Genomic DNA, 13996 nt, shown 5'->3' on the forward strand with positions numbered 1-13996 from the left:
AAACTCAACATATATCCTGAAGTAAATGGTATATAATAATAATAAAAATTGACAAAAGTGACAAGTTGCTTCACAAAATAAAAGTGCAAAGATATCAAATCATAGAAAAGCCAGATCATACATAAAAGTGATCAATAGAATCTTAATCTGAATTCTGTTCAGTGGTCCAACCTCAAAGCAGCCTGCTCACTACTTGGATATAAACTTTAAAAAATTGTTTGCCACAAATCCAGATTTATTATTATACAGTTATAAATAATGATAGTTAATAATATTGTTATTATTTTAACTTCACAAAAAGAGAAAGTATACATTTTTTAAGAGAATAAAGTTATGAGGAAACCGATTAAATTATTTACTAATAATCACTTAAACCATTCATAACTAATGTTAAAGTTAAAACCTCTGTGCTTGATTCAATTCCACACACACTTCCCAAGGACAACATGATATACAGTGGACGTCCATTTCAGATGAACGTCAATAAGTTTTCTTCAGTATCAGTCATCTATTGAAAGTTCAACCATGGGTTCGTTGCAAACAGGATCTGCTAATGGCTAAATAGGGGGAGATGCAGTTTCCTCAATGTAATGTGACTTCCTGTGAGGAGGCTGCGCTGTCAGACTGTGAAACTCTCTGTATAACATGAAGAAGAATAGATTTCAACAACCAGGAAGATACGTGTTATAAAACGACCTTCCTCTCCTCTCCTCTCAGGTCCAGGTGTTGCTCTACTACCTGCAGCATCCTCCCATCTCCTTTGCCGAACTGAAGCGCAACACGCTCTACTTCTCCACTGACGTTTAAACCCACCCCCCCACCCACCTTCCTCAGGGTGCCACCTGCAGGTGAAAGAGTGGAAGACTCCATCCTGCCACTCGGTCCTCTCCTCCCAGAAGGCAGCTCATCTCAACTGTACAGCCCCCTTCCCTTCCATGCACACACACACACAAACACACATAAACATCTCCTTTTCACGCATCCAAACCAACCGTACCCCCCCCCCCCCCCCCCCCCCCCCCTGCCCTGAAGAGATGGAGCCGAACCTGAACGGAGGTGGTGAAGGAGATTTCCTCGTTGTCTAGTAGTCGTGCGTCATGTCCTGTTTGTGATGTGAGGAGAGCAGAGCCAGCCCACGCCTCCCACCGAGGAACAGCAAGGCATTCTGGGAGCACAGCCGGGAAAGGATGAGGGGGGGTCCAGATGCCGTGCCATGGTGGCGTGTGCTGTGGTGTCACCTAATGAGCCCTTTCCAGACTATCAGTAGTTTTTATGTTCTCAGAAACCAGTCGACTCAGCCTCCAGCTGTTTTTTCTTTTCTTCCTGATCAGAGGCATTCCAGAAAAAACCTGTTTTATATTTTACCGTTCAACAGCTGTTTTGGTTCACTTTTCCTGTCTTTGTGCATGTGGTGGAGGACACTCGGGGATGTGTGAGTGACAATGTGGAGGTGTTTGAGTGACTGAGTGTGTTTAAGGGACTACAGAAGAACTTGTGAGGTTTCAAAGAGGCTGGGAAGTCGTCCTAAGAAATGGCTGGCGACGTGTCTCTCTCTGTACTGACAGACAGGAGAGAACGCCCCCCCCCCCAGTGAGTCTTGGCTGGAATTAGCCCTATTTATTTTAAATATATATAATATGTGTGCCTGTACAGTTCTGTGCAACTAGAGAAATGCTCTAAGGAGTCTGTTTTTTGAAGTTTATTCAGGTAGTGATGTTATTTTTAGTCCCATTTCCTCACTCACCATGTCCATGGCTGGTAAGCTGTGCAGAAAAGATCACCAGGACGTCTGCCGATTAATTTCAGATCACTCAGTAGAGAGACAAGCCCCTCCTTCGAATGAGGGCTGTTGGGGAAAGAGAAAAAAAACACAAAGAACGGACTTTTTTTTCTTGTTGTTGCATTGCAAGCCTGTTCCAAGTTTCTTACTGCACTGGTATAATCTATAGGATGATTTGAGTAGTTGCCCTCATTGCATGTTCAGCTTGTCAATCAAACCAGGCCGGGTAACACCGAGGTCAGGTGGTCTCTGCAGGACCCCTGCTACGACTGGCCCAGTCCATCACTGCTCTGTAAAAAGCAAATCTTTCTGCTAAGCCTGCGACATATCTTCAAATACTGTAAGCACTGCTAGATGAGTACTATTTGATATTTTTAATATAAGATTAAAATGAAATAAAAAATGTTGTATTTTACTTCTTTTGAGAAGAATTTCAATATACTGTACTATTGAGGCTAAATGTCAATGTGAACTTTACCCCCCTTTTTTAGTAAAATAAAAGCTCCCAAAACACTCTCACTTTGTCTGTTTGTGCCTGAAGAGTCGAAATACTATACCACATTACATAAACATGTTTCAGCTGACTATATGGTACATGTAATAATTATCACCCTGACTGTCCATTACCCCGATATAAGAAAAAAGTCTACATTTACAAATTTAGATTCATATACATTTACAGTATATAATTTTAAGTCTTTGAGAATCCCATTTATAATATATTTGAGAATTGTCACTTCCACGATTATTTCTATATTTTTTTTTATTCATTGTAAATTAAAAAATGTCTTTATCTTAGACTTCTTCAGTGGGTAAATTTTTTTACCAGTCCTGAAAGATTAAACATGTTTAAGATTTTAAATCTTTACATACTCTTATAAATCAGCGCCACCTAATGGTCAGTTTTAAAAATTGTTCAACACACATTTCTCCACCGAGGTCCAAGTGTCCATAAACTTGATCCGTCTACACCAAATTTCACACACTCATAGATATCAGTTCCCTAAATGTGCCTGACTTTCATCAAGAACCAATAATTGTTCCCTAAGAAATTATAGAAAATATTTTTTTTATTGAAGTATTAAACAAGCACAAACACAAATAATTTCCAGGATCCGCTCCCTGATGCAGATTCATGACAAGATTAGATGAGTTATTTCTTGGCTCATGTTCCATAATCCTAGTTTCTTTAGCAGTTCAATACTTTTTACATAATCCTGCTGACAAACACACAAACCAACAAACAGGGCGAAAACATAAACTTGTTGGTTTGAGGGTTTTTATTATTGAATAAGATTTGGACTGGGACAAATTCCATCTATTCCCGTAAGCTGAGCACTGAGACGATGGAACAGTTGGCCCTGAACGACAGGACGTGCAGGTGTAATCACAGCAGGACCTGTTCTGTGTGGACGGGGACTCAAGTCTCGTGCTTTAGTGTCCACATTAAATTAACTAACGTTGAAATATTCTTTATATAGAGGTGTAAGGTTTATTTATGTTAAGTCTTCACAGATTTTGTAGGTAGAATGTTGGTACTTTTATGACAATGAATGAAAAGCTTTTAGCTCATTAGTACATAGATTTTATATAGTTTTTCTTTTCTTTTTTTTTAGAGGAAAATAATTTGTGTTGACTGCACTGCATGTGTGTGTCCTGTGTGTATTAAGCCAATTTCTCCTACACGCAACCATGGTTTACACACTTGAAGATGAAGTTGGATCTGTGCCTATAATACATTTTTGTGTGATTACTTTGAGAAGTTCTGTTGTTGGCTGCGCTTCAATATTTCCCCTGTACCCATGATGCACTGAGAGTCAACACATTAACGTGATGGATGCCAGAGTTAACAAAAAAAACATATTTAATATAAATATCCTGATATGGATTAGTTACTGAAAAATCATATCAATGTCCTACAACAAGAACAGTTTATCTGAGTCTGACTTGAGGTGATGGTGACTCAGAGTAACAGTGATTTTCATTTAACATTTATACATTTTAACTCTAAACCATTCAGCAGAGTTTCTTGATTTTCCATAACAAGTTGCTTTGTTTTGCTCAAACTTCCCACCAGACAACAGTAGATGAAACACAGGAGGAAAAACAGAAGTCAGGTCTGTTTCAGTTCACGGTGGCGTCACTGTACAAACAGGAACCTGTGACTTCCTCCAAATAAATCAGTTGTGCCTCTGCAGAAATCCTCCATGATGGATATTCACAGTGAGTCCCCACAGGCTCGTCCACATGTACAGATTCAGTTCTCACTGAGCCGCTCTTTAACGGCTCACCGCCAGTAATATTCAATGGCAGCGGAGAACGCAGCAAAACCTCCACATCCCAGGGCCCCAGCTTTCAAACCAGCTGCAAAACAGAAGAAAAAACCCATTAGACATAAAATACATTTAATGTACAACATGAGAGTAAATGTATCAGGCTACTTACCACGGAATCCAATCGCTCCTCCTGTTACGCAGCCGCTGTACACTGCGTTCTTCCAGTCAGATTTACCCCGGTGCTGCAAATCAAGAGCAGACACAAAAAATAAATGGAAAAAGTGAGGAAAGACTGAAGGTTTGTTTGTTTTGGAAATCTACACAGCATTGTGCACCAGTTTAACACCAGGGGGAGCTGTCACTCCATTTTGAGAAACCAATAACATCTGTCAGGAAATATGGAAGATGAGGTATTTCCTTAAATAGTTAGTACTTATAGTACTTGTATAGCTTCAGTCCAAATACTGTCAGAGATCTGTTGAAGCAACGCTGTGAAACCAAACTATGATTATTCCTGTGCACTTACACAGATAAAACTTGTCCAGAGTCAATCAAACAACAATTATTAAATACAATTACACCTCCACACAGACTCTCAATGAGTTTCATTCACTGTTGGTTCAACTTGGAAATACTCTTCCATTTCTGCATGTGTTTGCCATTTATCGTGATTGCTCACATTTCTCCAATCGACATAATTAATGTTTCAGCTGTTTTGTATTATTTTACACATTGGATACTTTTGGAGCGGTGTTAGAAACCCTCCATCACACTGAACTCATGTAGCTATGTAACTGTAACAGATAAACTTCAGAGATAAACAAACAGTTTTGCTACAGAGAACATGGGACATTATGAAGTTTCCTTTATCTAATTTATGTCTTTACTTTAACATATTTAGTTATCAACCGCATTTATTTATTCTTTAATATCTAAATCAGATTGCACAGATAACTGATGTGTAGTATCATACATAAATTATGTTTTAAACCACATTCTAATGAAAGTCTTTCATTTCAGTCCTGTTTATATCCACCACATGATGAGGACCCAATGAGGAGTGGTGACTTACTGATTCTATGACGCACTCTGTGCAGGAGAACATGGCGCCCACGATGGCAAAGTTCTTGGCGTAGGACATGCCCCTCGAGCCCATGTCTTTGAGCACTTCTCGAGCTGTCGGGGTTCTCAGGGGGTCTTTAGGATCGAAGCCCACGTTGGTGTCGATGCCGGCCGTGAAAACACCAAAAGCTCCTCCGAGAACGAACCCTGTGGAGAGAACACACACCGATCATGAGTGAGGGAATAAATACAGCACGAGCGAATCTGCAGACTTCAGGAAGACAATACGTGTGTAGTTCAGTCAGACAACTCAGGTTAGAATGTTTACTGCATCAGTAAAACATGTTAGTGTTTGGCGTCTAGGCTCCTACTTAATGACTCCCCCCCGATATGATTACATAGATATGATGGGAGTGATGAGCAAATACTTATAACCCAAGTCGGAGCCAACAGGTGGATGCTGGGCTGGTGGGGGGGCTGAAGGAACTGGCAGCAATAGGGAGTGATGGGAAATGTTCTCTGCTTATAAAGACGGCCTAATAGGGTGGGTGTGTATAATAGATTGTGGAGAGGGAGAGATGTCACATGATAGATGTCACATGATGTATGTCACATGATGCATGTCACATGATGTATGTGATGTCACATGATGTATGTACGCTACTCCACTATGACTATCAGACCATTGTTGCCTTTGAAGTGACTGGTCATGTTACTGTGATGTGCAGGAGACATGATGGATCGTGTTGGCAGCTGATCGTGGATTATGATGATAAATTAGATTGTTTAGATATACAATATGTTCATTCATATAAATAAACTACTACCTACCAAACCTTTATCATAACTGCTCCCTTCAGCTCTGTCAGACTTAGTAGATTTGTGTAAAAACTTCCACATTTATATTAGACACACAGTCTTTCCTCATGAATGTTGTAAATATTGTTTTCTTGATGTGCTCTGTTACTGATGCAATCTATTGAAACTCAGTGCTCTGTGAGGGATCCCTAACTAGTAACTCACACTGAGGTTTTTAAGATGTTTCCCTTATTAAAAGTTGTTTTGGGGGATGTTTTTACTCACTGTAGTAAAGGGTTAAGGGTAGATGAAGTCTTGCCTTGTACAGATCGCTACTGTGGAGCTTTGAGCCCAGAGCCCAGAATCTATATAACAAATCTTGCATGATGTATACACACACCTGTATATAATCCACCTGTATATAAAGGGTCTAAGCAGCGGAGGGGTATTACCTCCCACACAGGCCAGCACGGACTTGAAGGCGCAGCTCTCCATTCCTCTCTCGATCATCTTCTGCTCGTCGCTCTTCACAGGCACCGGCAGCCCCCCCATCACCCCGGGGCTCAGCTCCTTCAGCGGCCGCTTGTCCCCGATCAGGTGCTCCAGCATCAGGCTGTACTGGATGGTGTCCAGCCCCGGAGCGACCGGGCCCGGACCCGGCGGGTCGGAGGCAGCAGCGTCCGCAGCTCCCGTGGAGGCGGCCATGTTTCTCAATGACAGAACGTCACGTAAATGTAGCCGACGTGACGACATGCGTCTGCAGATTCGTCATATTTCTAACGCCTGAGAAAAGAAAATAACAAAAATAGTAATAAATATTATTAAACGAATGAACAGTAAAACCGGTAAATACATGTTTGAATTTTAATATTAATATCCCTCTGTTCCAATGAAGAGTTTTATTTAGATTACTGTCAGCACATTCGACACAAAGTGAACACGTGATTAAAACAGCCAGTGATCCGGACCCTCCACTTATGCTTGTGATTCAAACTTTAACTTAAACAAAATATTTTTTTTGTTCCACTCCAGTTGTTGGTGATACTAATAATAGCAATGATGGGGATGATGTAATAATAATAATAACGATGATAACAACATTAAAAATATAATACAAATAATAACTGTAATAACATTGACGATAATATGTATAATAATGATAATAATAACAACAGTGATAAGAATCATAACGATAATAATAATAATAATAAGGAGAAAAATAACAGAAATACTTTGCAATAATAATATATTGATGAGAAGAAGAAGAAGAAGAAGAAGAAGAAGAAGAAGAAGAAGAAGAAGAAGAAGAAGAAGAAGAAGAAGAAGAAGAAGAAGAAGAAGAAGAAGAAATGGGGGTGTACATTAATGAGTATTTAAGTAAATCTAACATATAACAAACCACTCTCAGTCCTGTAATGAATACTACATTCGTGCAACTTCACTCTGTGTATATTTGTGGCAGATGTGTTACAGATGTGTTTCCATAAGCGCGTTACTCTAATCTGACCCCTTTTTTCAGTAACGAGTAATCTAACGCGTTACTATTTCCAAACCAGTAATCAGATTAAAGTTACTCCTCCAAGTCACTGCGCGTTACTATTTTGTCTACTATTTGTTACTTGTATTATCATCTTAGGTCACCCGCACCGTCACTCGCACTCCGTCACTCGCACACATCAACAACCCTTCACTTCCTCATTGCCCCCCGATCCCCAACACAACCAGCCAATGAGGGCCTGACATTCCCAACAACCCCATCCTATTGGTCCAAACAGTCACATGTCCCACCCCGACCCCTTCACTGACCCTCAGGATATCGGAACGCTCCTTCAACACAGTGTTTTACTGAACATACGTCAAATCAAAACATAAACATAAACCCAGTCCGTTACAATATATTTGATTTTCTTCTTGCGTCTCTGGGACTAAAGTCATGTAGCCAATGCGACAATTAATTTGAATCGCCCTCGTTTCGTGCCATAATAAACAAGATCCCTACTACTGTCAATGCCGGGCTGCCTCACAGAACAGCTTTTTGTAAAACCACCCCTTGCTTCTCTAATGCTGTTAACAACAGGTATAATGTTGAAAATAATTTAATAGTTACATTTATAAACAATGTAGATCATAAATAATTACATTGTTCCATTACAGTGTTAACAGTTAAATATGTCAGGTCAAGAAAGACTGTCTTTTTTTTTATTTTATAAAAACAAGTATTTATGTTAAGTGAAGTCAAGAAAGACTGTCTTTATTTTATTTTTATAAAAACATGTATTTTTTCAGGGAATAGTTTTTAAGTTCAACTTAAAATGTCAGGAGATACATAATACGTTGTTGTTGTGTACATTACTGTTAAAAATGCACTTCTAATAAAGTGAGTGTTGGCAAAACTGGTTGTCATTTTTATGTTGAGGCGGCGGGGGTGTTGTCGGCAGCTGCTGAATGTAACTAATAAGTAACTTGTAATCTAAATTAGTTACTTTTTAAATCAAGTAATCTGTAAAGTAACTAAGTTACTTTTAAAATAGATAGATAGATAGATAGAGTACTTTATTATAGTAATCATTATAGTAATAATGGCAGCAACAGTATATATAATAATAATAGTAATAGTGATATAATAATAATAATTATAACATGTACACATGTATAAATATGTGTATATAGACTTATGTATACAAAGAATATACAGAGAGTATGATATAATATATGATATATAGTAGAGGTATGAATATAAGTATTTGACTATACAATAGGTAATATAATATACTATGAGTGTAAGAATATGTAGACAGAGTGTGCAAAAGACAATATTATTGTATAAAATGATATATAATATCAATATGGTTTATATGAACACATATCACATATGATGTGAAGTAAGTGTATATGGAGCGGAGTGTTGTACAGGTACACAGTGCCAGGAGACAGGTATGTTTAGTGCAGTTCTGTGATGGTGGCTCTGACAGAGGTAAAGGAGTTGTACAGTCTTATTGCGGTTGGGAGGAACGATTTCCTGTATCGTTCCTTATAACAGCGGGGTTGAATGAGTCTGTGGCTGAAGCTGCTCCTTAGCTTGTCCAGTGTTTCGTGGAGGGGGTGAGAGGCATTGTCCATGATTGCCAGCAGTTTTGCCAGCATCCTGTCCTCCACCACCTCCTCCAGGGTGACAAGCTTAGAGCCAACCACAGACTTTTTCAAAGTAACTGTGGCATAAAGATAGTACTAAACTCCATGAACACTCGTATGACATTTTTTGGGGGTTTTAATAAAAAAAGACTACGTTTCCCAGGATTCACCTCGAGCACTGCGTCAAAGCAGCTCGCTGCAGCGCGGGCTCCACCTACCGGCTGCAGAGCCGTTGGTGGCAGCAGTCGCTCGGCGTGTCAGCAGCAGCAGCAGCAGCATCCTGATGAGAGGAGACACCGGGACACACAGGACAGGTGAGAGCAGCGAATGTCCTCTTTACACCGACACCTCACACGACTCGTCCACTGCGTCCGGTTGTGTCCACTTCCCCAGCGTGTCTCTGCTGGGGGTTTTAAACGAGGTAACGCGTGTTTGTGTTGTTGTGTTGTCGCAAAAAAACGATGACAGCTCGTTAGCCGACAGTAACAAGTCCCCGCACAGCGCCGTCCCTTTAATGTAATGACTAGTGACTCATCACTGAGGAGCGGACGTGTGTGTCCTCATTGTGTCTTGAACCTGAGGACGTGTTAACCTCGTGTGTCACCGTGCGACCGACATGTCAGGCGACATACTTCACATTTCACGTGGCTCCATCCTTGTTTTGTTTCTGTCTCATTGTGCTGACGTTGCACCATTCGCATAGTGGTGAGTTCACGTGGATCCGTGCTCTCCACCTGCCTCGGACACATCCCTGTCGCTGGCGCACTTCTCACTGCACCAGGTCACAAGTCCGATCCCACAGAGGTGGTTCTTACCGAAGCCTGGTAGAACCTGTGATCGTTCTACAGTGTGGAGGGAAATACTGCAACTCAATCAAAGCTCTGCTCAGGATGTTAAAAATACCGAGTCTCCTCAGTGCAGCCATCCATAAAAAAAAAAGAGAAGTATATTAAATACACATTTTCTCGCCTTATATGGATGAGGAAGAGTTTATTATTTAAAGGTTTCCATTTATCTTAATCCTAATCATTAATCTTTCATTAAACTCCATTTATATTCTCATTGGACTTTGCAGCCCAGCTATACACTTCAGTCTTAAATGTTTTTTGTATCTTTAAAGCATGTCGATCAATAGAATGTTTAATCACCAGTCTTTATGTGCAGTAGCTAAACTCTGTGTAACCTGCTGCTGACACGAGCCTGTGCTGACAGATGGACTTCTAACTGTATTTACCACATTAGACCCACAGCTTGGGCTCCCTGTGTTTTTATGTGCATTTCACACTTTGCTGCTGTCAGCTTTGGCAGCAAAAAAATGTGAAAGTTGGAACCTTTTCAGTGCACGGCAAGCGTTTCTTCCCCCCCCCACAAACCCACCTCAGTGCGCTGCAAGTGGTTTCTCTTCACATGATCTGCTCGCCATTTGTTCCTCATTAGATCAGTGCCCATGTGAAGCAGGGTAACAAAGTGTTGCTGTGTTAGTTATCAGTAGAGGTTTGTTCTCTGTGTCTTAAATGGGTTAGTTAATGCTTCAATATGGCAAACTAGCATCCTGACTGAGCTACTGTGTGTCGTTCTTTTCTTACCATCAAATCTTTACTTGTATACTGAAAAAAGTGAAGTCAGGGGTAGAGAAATGACTTAATTTTGGAACACATGCAATCAGTGTTTCAGAAACCATTGCTCTTTTGGCCATGTATCGCTGTGGCTCATAATTGGATGTGACAAAAGGGAAAGCTTTAAAAATAATCTAATTGCAGAGCTAATGTTGTGTTTCCAGGAGAAACCAGACTTTCAGCGGTACCCGGTTCCTTCCTGACAAACCCAATGTGCAACAAATGACAGCTTTCACTTTCTTCTGATCCCTTTGATCATGCCAGTGTAGTTCAAATACGAGCAGTGCACCAGTCATTTATGATGCAGTCAATGTGCATGTCGTTTGTAGGTAATTACAGCCTTTGTTTTTTTCCTCATGGTTAAACTCAGGCCTCTGTGCTCTGTGCGGGACATGCTGTGCTGCACATTTGCTGCTGGATCTCCGGAACCAATCAGATTGCCAAATTTACAATTAGTCTGTTAAGCCATTTCCAGATGTGATCTCCAGAGAATGTCCACACAACTGCTGTTCACACATGAACAACGCAGCAGGGTTAGGCAGGAGATTCCCGTTCCGATTTATTCACGACAACACAGACCTCTCCTGAGTGTTCCGGTGAGGGGGGGTGCAGCTTGCAGGAAGCAGGACATGATGTATTAATTCCGCTGGAGAGATCAGTTGTTTTGGTTGACAGCACATCAGTACCTGCGTCAGCCCATAACGCTTAAAGTTCCCTTGACAGCTCCGTCGGTGTCTTCTACATGAATGGCACTGCTTTTTTATCCTGAGATATTTGTTTTTTCCTCTTGTTTTTTTTAATATTGCTTATTAAAGGGGTCTCTAGTATGTTAGAACTGCATTAACACGCCCACTCGCTCATTGTGATTGACTGGGTTTTGAGTTCTGGGTGGAGAAACTCTCAATTGGACATTTGCATTCTTACATACAGCCCCTCTGCATAATTTCGGGAGATTATCCAGAGTTCAGTGCTTGTCTTAGAGCAGCTTTAGAGTTTATTATTGATTACTTGGCTTGTTTGTTAAGCTCTGATGGAGGAACACACGCAAACAAACACTCTTACCTGGAGTCACACTGTATGTCCTTGTGTGGCCCGGAGCACTGAATCTCCCTCGTTTTGTTTTTTTCCTATAGCTGCGTTCATCCTCTGTTCAACTCATTATCCAGGCAGTTAGTCATTGGCCTTCATAGCCAAGTGTTATGTGGGGAGAACCCCTGGCTTGTTATACAGTGGTGGTATGGTGTTTTTTCCTGACAGGAAGTGATTACTGGTGATCATCCTGACAGCTGAAGAATTTAAATGTATGTGAACGTGACATTCAAAGGAGAATTCTCCTCTCAGTCCCACACGCTCAGGTATATGCCCTCTAAGTGTCTGTGTACTAGATTTACTTCTGGTAACTACATCACTTAGGGACACTTAGGGATGTCCTTCATCTGCTGCTATAGCAGACATATGAAATGACTCGGGGTGGGGGGTGGGGTAACATTAGGAATGACCTTATCCAGCTGTGGTAGGAGCGGTGAAAGACTGTACTGCAGGGATATGGTGTTGTGCTGTATGACTTCACATTCTCTGATGCTGAATTCACTGCCTAGTAATTCCACTACTCTATGGAAGGAGATTCCATTATAATAAGGCCCTGTGAGACGTGAGTCTGGGTTTGATTATGTAACCCTCGGCGGTTCTCCTGAACCTGATGCTGATCCTGTCGGTGCTGAATTCATCAAGACCATTAGTTGCTGTGTAGTGTCAGCTGTTAATGACCTGTCAGTCAATGTAGATGGATCCAAGGTGACGCCTCTTGTCCAATGTCAGCTGGGATTGGCTCCACATCCCTGAATGACCCACAAAGGCTACATGCTATAGATAATGGATGGATTTACAAATAGTCTCATTTATAAAGAAGTTGAATTATCCAACTTAATCCTGAGTAATGATAAGCAGTATCTTTGTTGATTAAAAAAATGAGATTGAAAAATGAATCTCTAAACAAATTCAAGACTAGATAGATGATTTCCTGCTAGCTGGGTCACAGTAGTGCAGTTTTGGAAGCTGGTGCAACAACCAGGTTTCCCAATAGATCAATCTAGCAACAGTTTTCAAGGAAAACATCAGGTTAAGCCATTGGGTCACTCCCTGTCTAATCATCACACTTTTTAAGCCACACAGTCACAGAAAACAATGCCAAAATTTCAAACTTCTATCTATCGCCCTTAATAAGGATCTTAGACACATGTTATTTCAGTTCAATAGGTTTCTAATATGACCAAATCATAATGAAAAGTTCATATGAGCCCCATTAGGAACTAACTGTAAATCCAAGATGCTGCTTAATGTTCAAGTTCAGCGTTTTCCTTACCGTTACCTGACACATCAACAAGACCCTCATCCTCTAAGAAAACAAATATTAAAGAGTTTATAAAACAAAATATTGAATTCATGTTATTTACCTTATTTTTTAATTTTTTTTTCAGCTCTGTTTGAGAGTCTCTGATGCATTTGGCGTTCATTTACAGTACAGTGGGAACTTAGAAGACAGACTTGTTATCTTTCCCCAGGAGGCGAGGCCTGGTCTGCATACAGATGGAGTGGCATGTCATTTACTGCAGAGGAGGAGGCTTTAATTGAGGAGATAAGGGGAAATGAGCTGATTACCGCTGGAATGAGAACTGGTGTGAGCTTTAGTCAGTAAATAGGCCACCGCAGGCCAGACTCCTCTGGTTTGTGGTTCCTCGATAGTGGGAGAAGCTACCAAATGCTTTCGGATCAGGGGCATCTTGAGGACTCATCTCCTCTGAGAGCACCTCCTCTCCTGACACCCCCTAACACCTTTATCTCCTCTCCTACACGTTGTCTTAGTGAACAGATTTAGCACTTACTACTTACTTCAAGGTCTCCACAGTACTGAAGCTTCAGTGGTGTACCTCAGATGCAAGTCACTTTAGATAATAGCATGTCCCAAATGATATATTTATGTTATAAATATAAATAGAAGTGTCCTTATTTCTGACAGAATGTGAAGCTGCTCAGCTAACTGGTTGCAGCTAAATTCTGTGTGATATTTAAACTAAATATAAACTCAGTGCTGCCAGAGGCCAGGGTGGCTCCCTGTCTCCACTTCTACCAGAGACCTGTGGAGAAAAGTGCAGTGCTTTCTGTCTGCGAGGTGTATAAGTTTCGCTGTGAAGGAAGGCAGCTCCAAGCATCTTTTTCCTGTTGCTCTGCTTTTAATTCAAACACCGTCCAGGAAATGGACCACATACTTGACAAGCATCACAATCTAACCCACTTGCTTCAAGGAATGCTGCTGCTTCTCTAAATGGGTCATC

At 40.8% G+C, this 13996-nt stretch overlaps 2 protein-coding genes across 5 annotated transcripts in view; one reads left to right on the forward strand and one right to left on the reverse strand.

Annotated features, from left to right (window-relative positions):
• The window catches only part of abr (ABR activator of RhoGEF and GTPase), a 125111-nt gene extending 124118 nt beyond the window's left edge, over positions 1–993 (forward strand). For all 4 annotated transcript variants that reach the window (XM_061086017.1, XM_061086018.1, XM_061086020.1 and 1 more), the window contains one exon: positions 718–993. In XM_061086017.1, coding sequence (XP_060942000.1) covers positions 718–807 — 90 coding nt within the window. In that variant the 3' untranslated portion in view covers positions 808–993. The remainder of the gene's footprint in view (positions 1–717) is intronic.
• A 2633-nt stretch (positions 994–3626) lies between these two features.
• timm22 (translocase of inner mitochondrial membrane 22 homolog (yeast)) lies at positions 3627–6621 on the reverse strand. The gene is made up of 4 exons (XM_061085913.1): positions 6369–6621; positions 5129–5325; positions 4226–4298; positions 3627–4144 (listed from the first exon to the last, which is right to left on the reverse strand). The coding sequence occupies exons 1-4, from the start codon at positions 6619–6621 to the stop codon at positions 4068–4070; spliced, it is 600 nt and encodes a 199-aa protein (XP_060941896.1). The 3' UTR covers positions 3627–4067.
• Between the last annotated feature and the right edge of the window lie 7375 nt (positions 6622–13996).

The sequence above is a fragment of the Limanda limanda genome, chromosome 14 (genome assembly GCF_963576545.1).
Source record: "Limanda limanda chromosome 14, fLimLim1.1, whole genome shotgun sequence".
NCBI classification, from domain to species: domain Eukaryota; kingdom Metazoa; phylum Chordata; class Actinopteri; order Pleuronectiformes; family Pleuronectidae; genus Limanda; species Limanda limanda.

Excerpts from the sequence above, each read along its gene's own strand:
- timm22 (XM_061085913.1), bottom strand. The coding sequence starts at position 6,621 with ATGGCCGCCTCCACGGGAGCTGCGGACGCTGCTGCCTCCGACCCGCCG. Across the intron at positions 5,326-6,368 it reads CGTGCTGGCCTGTGTGGGAG|GGTTCGTTCTCGGAGGAGCT; the intron begins GTAATACCCCTC and ends TTCTCTCCACAG. Across the intron at positions 4,299-5,128 it reads CAGAGTGCGTCATAGAATCA|CACCGGGGTAAATCTGACTG; the intron begins GTAAGTCACCAC and ends CTTGATTTGCAG.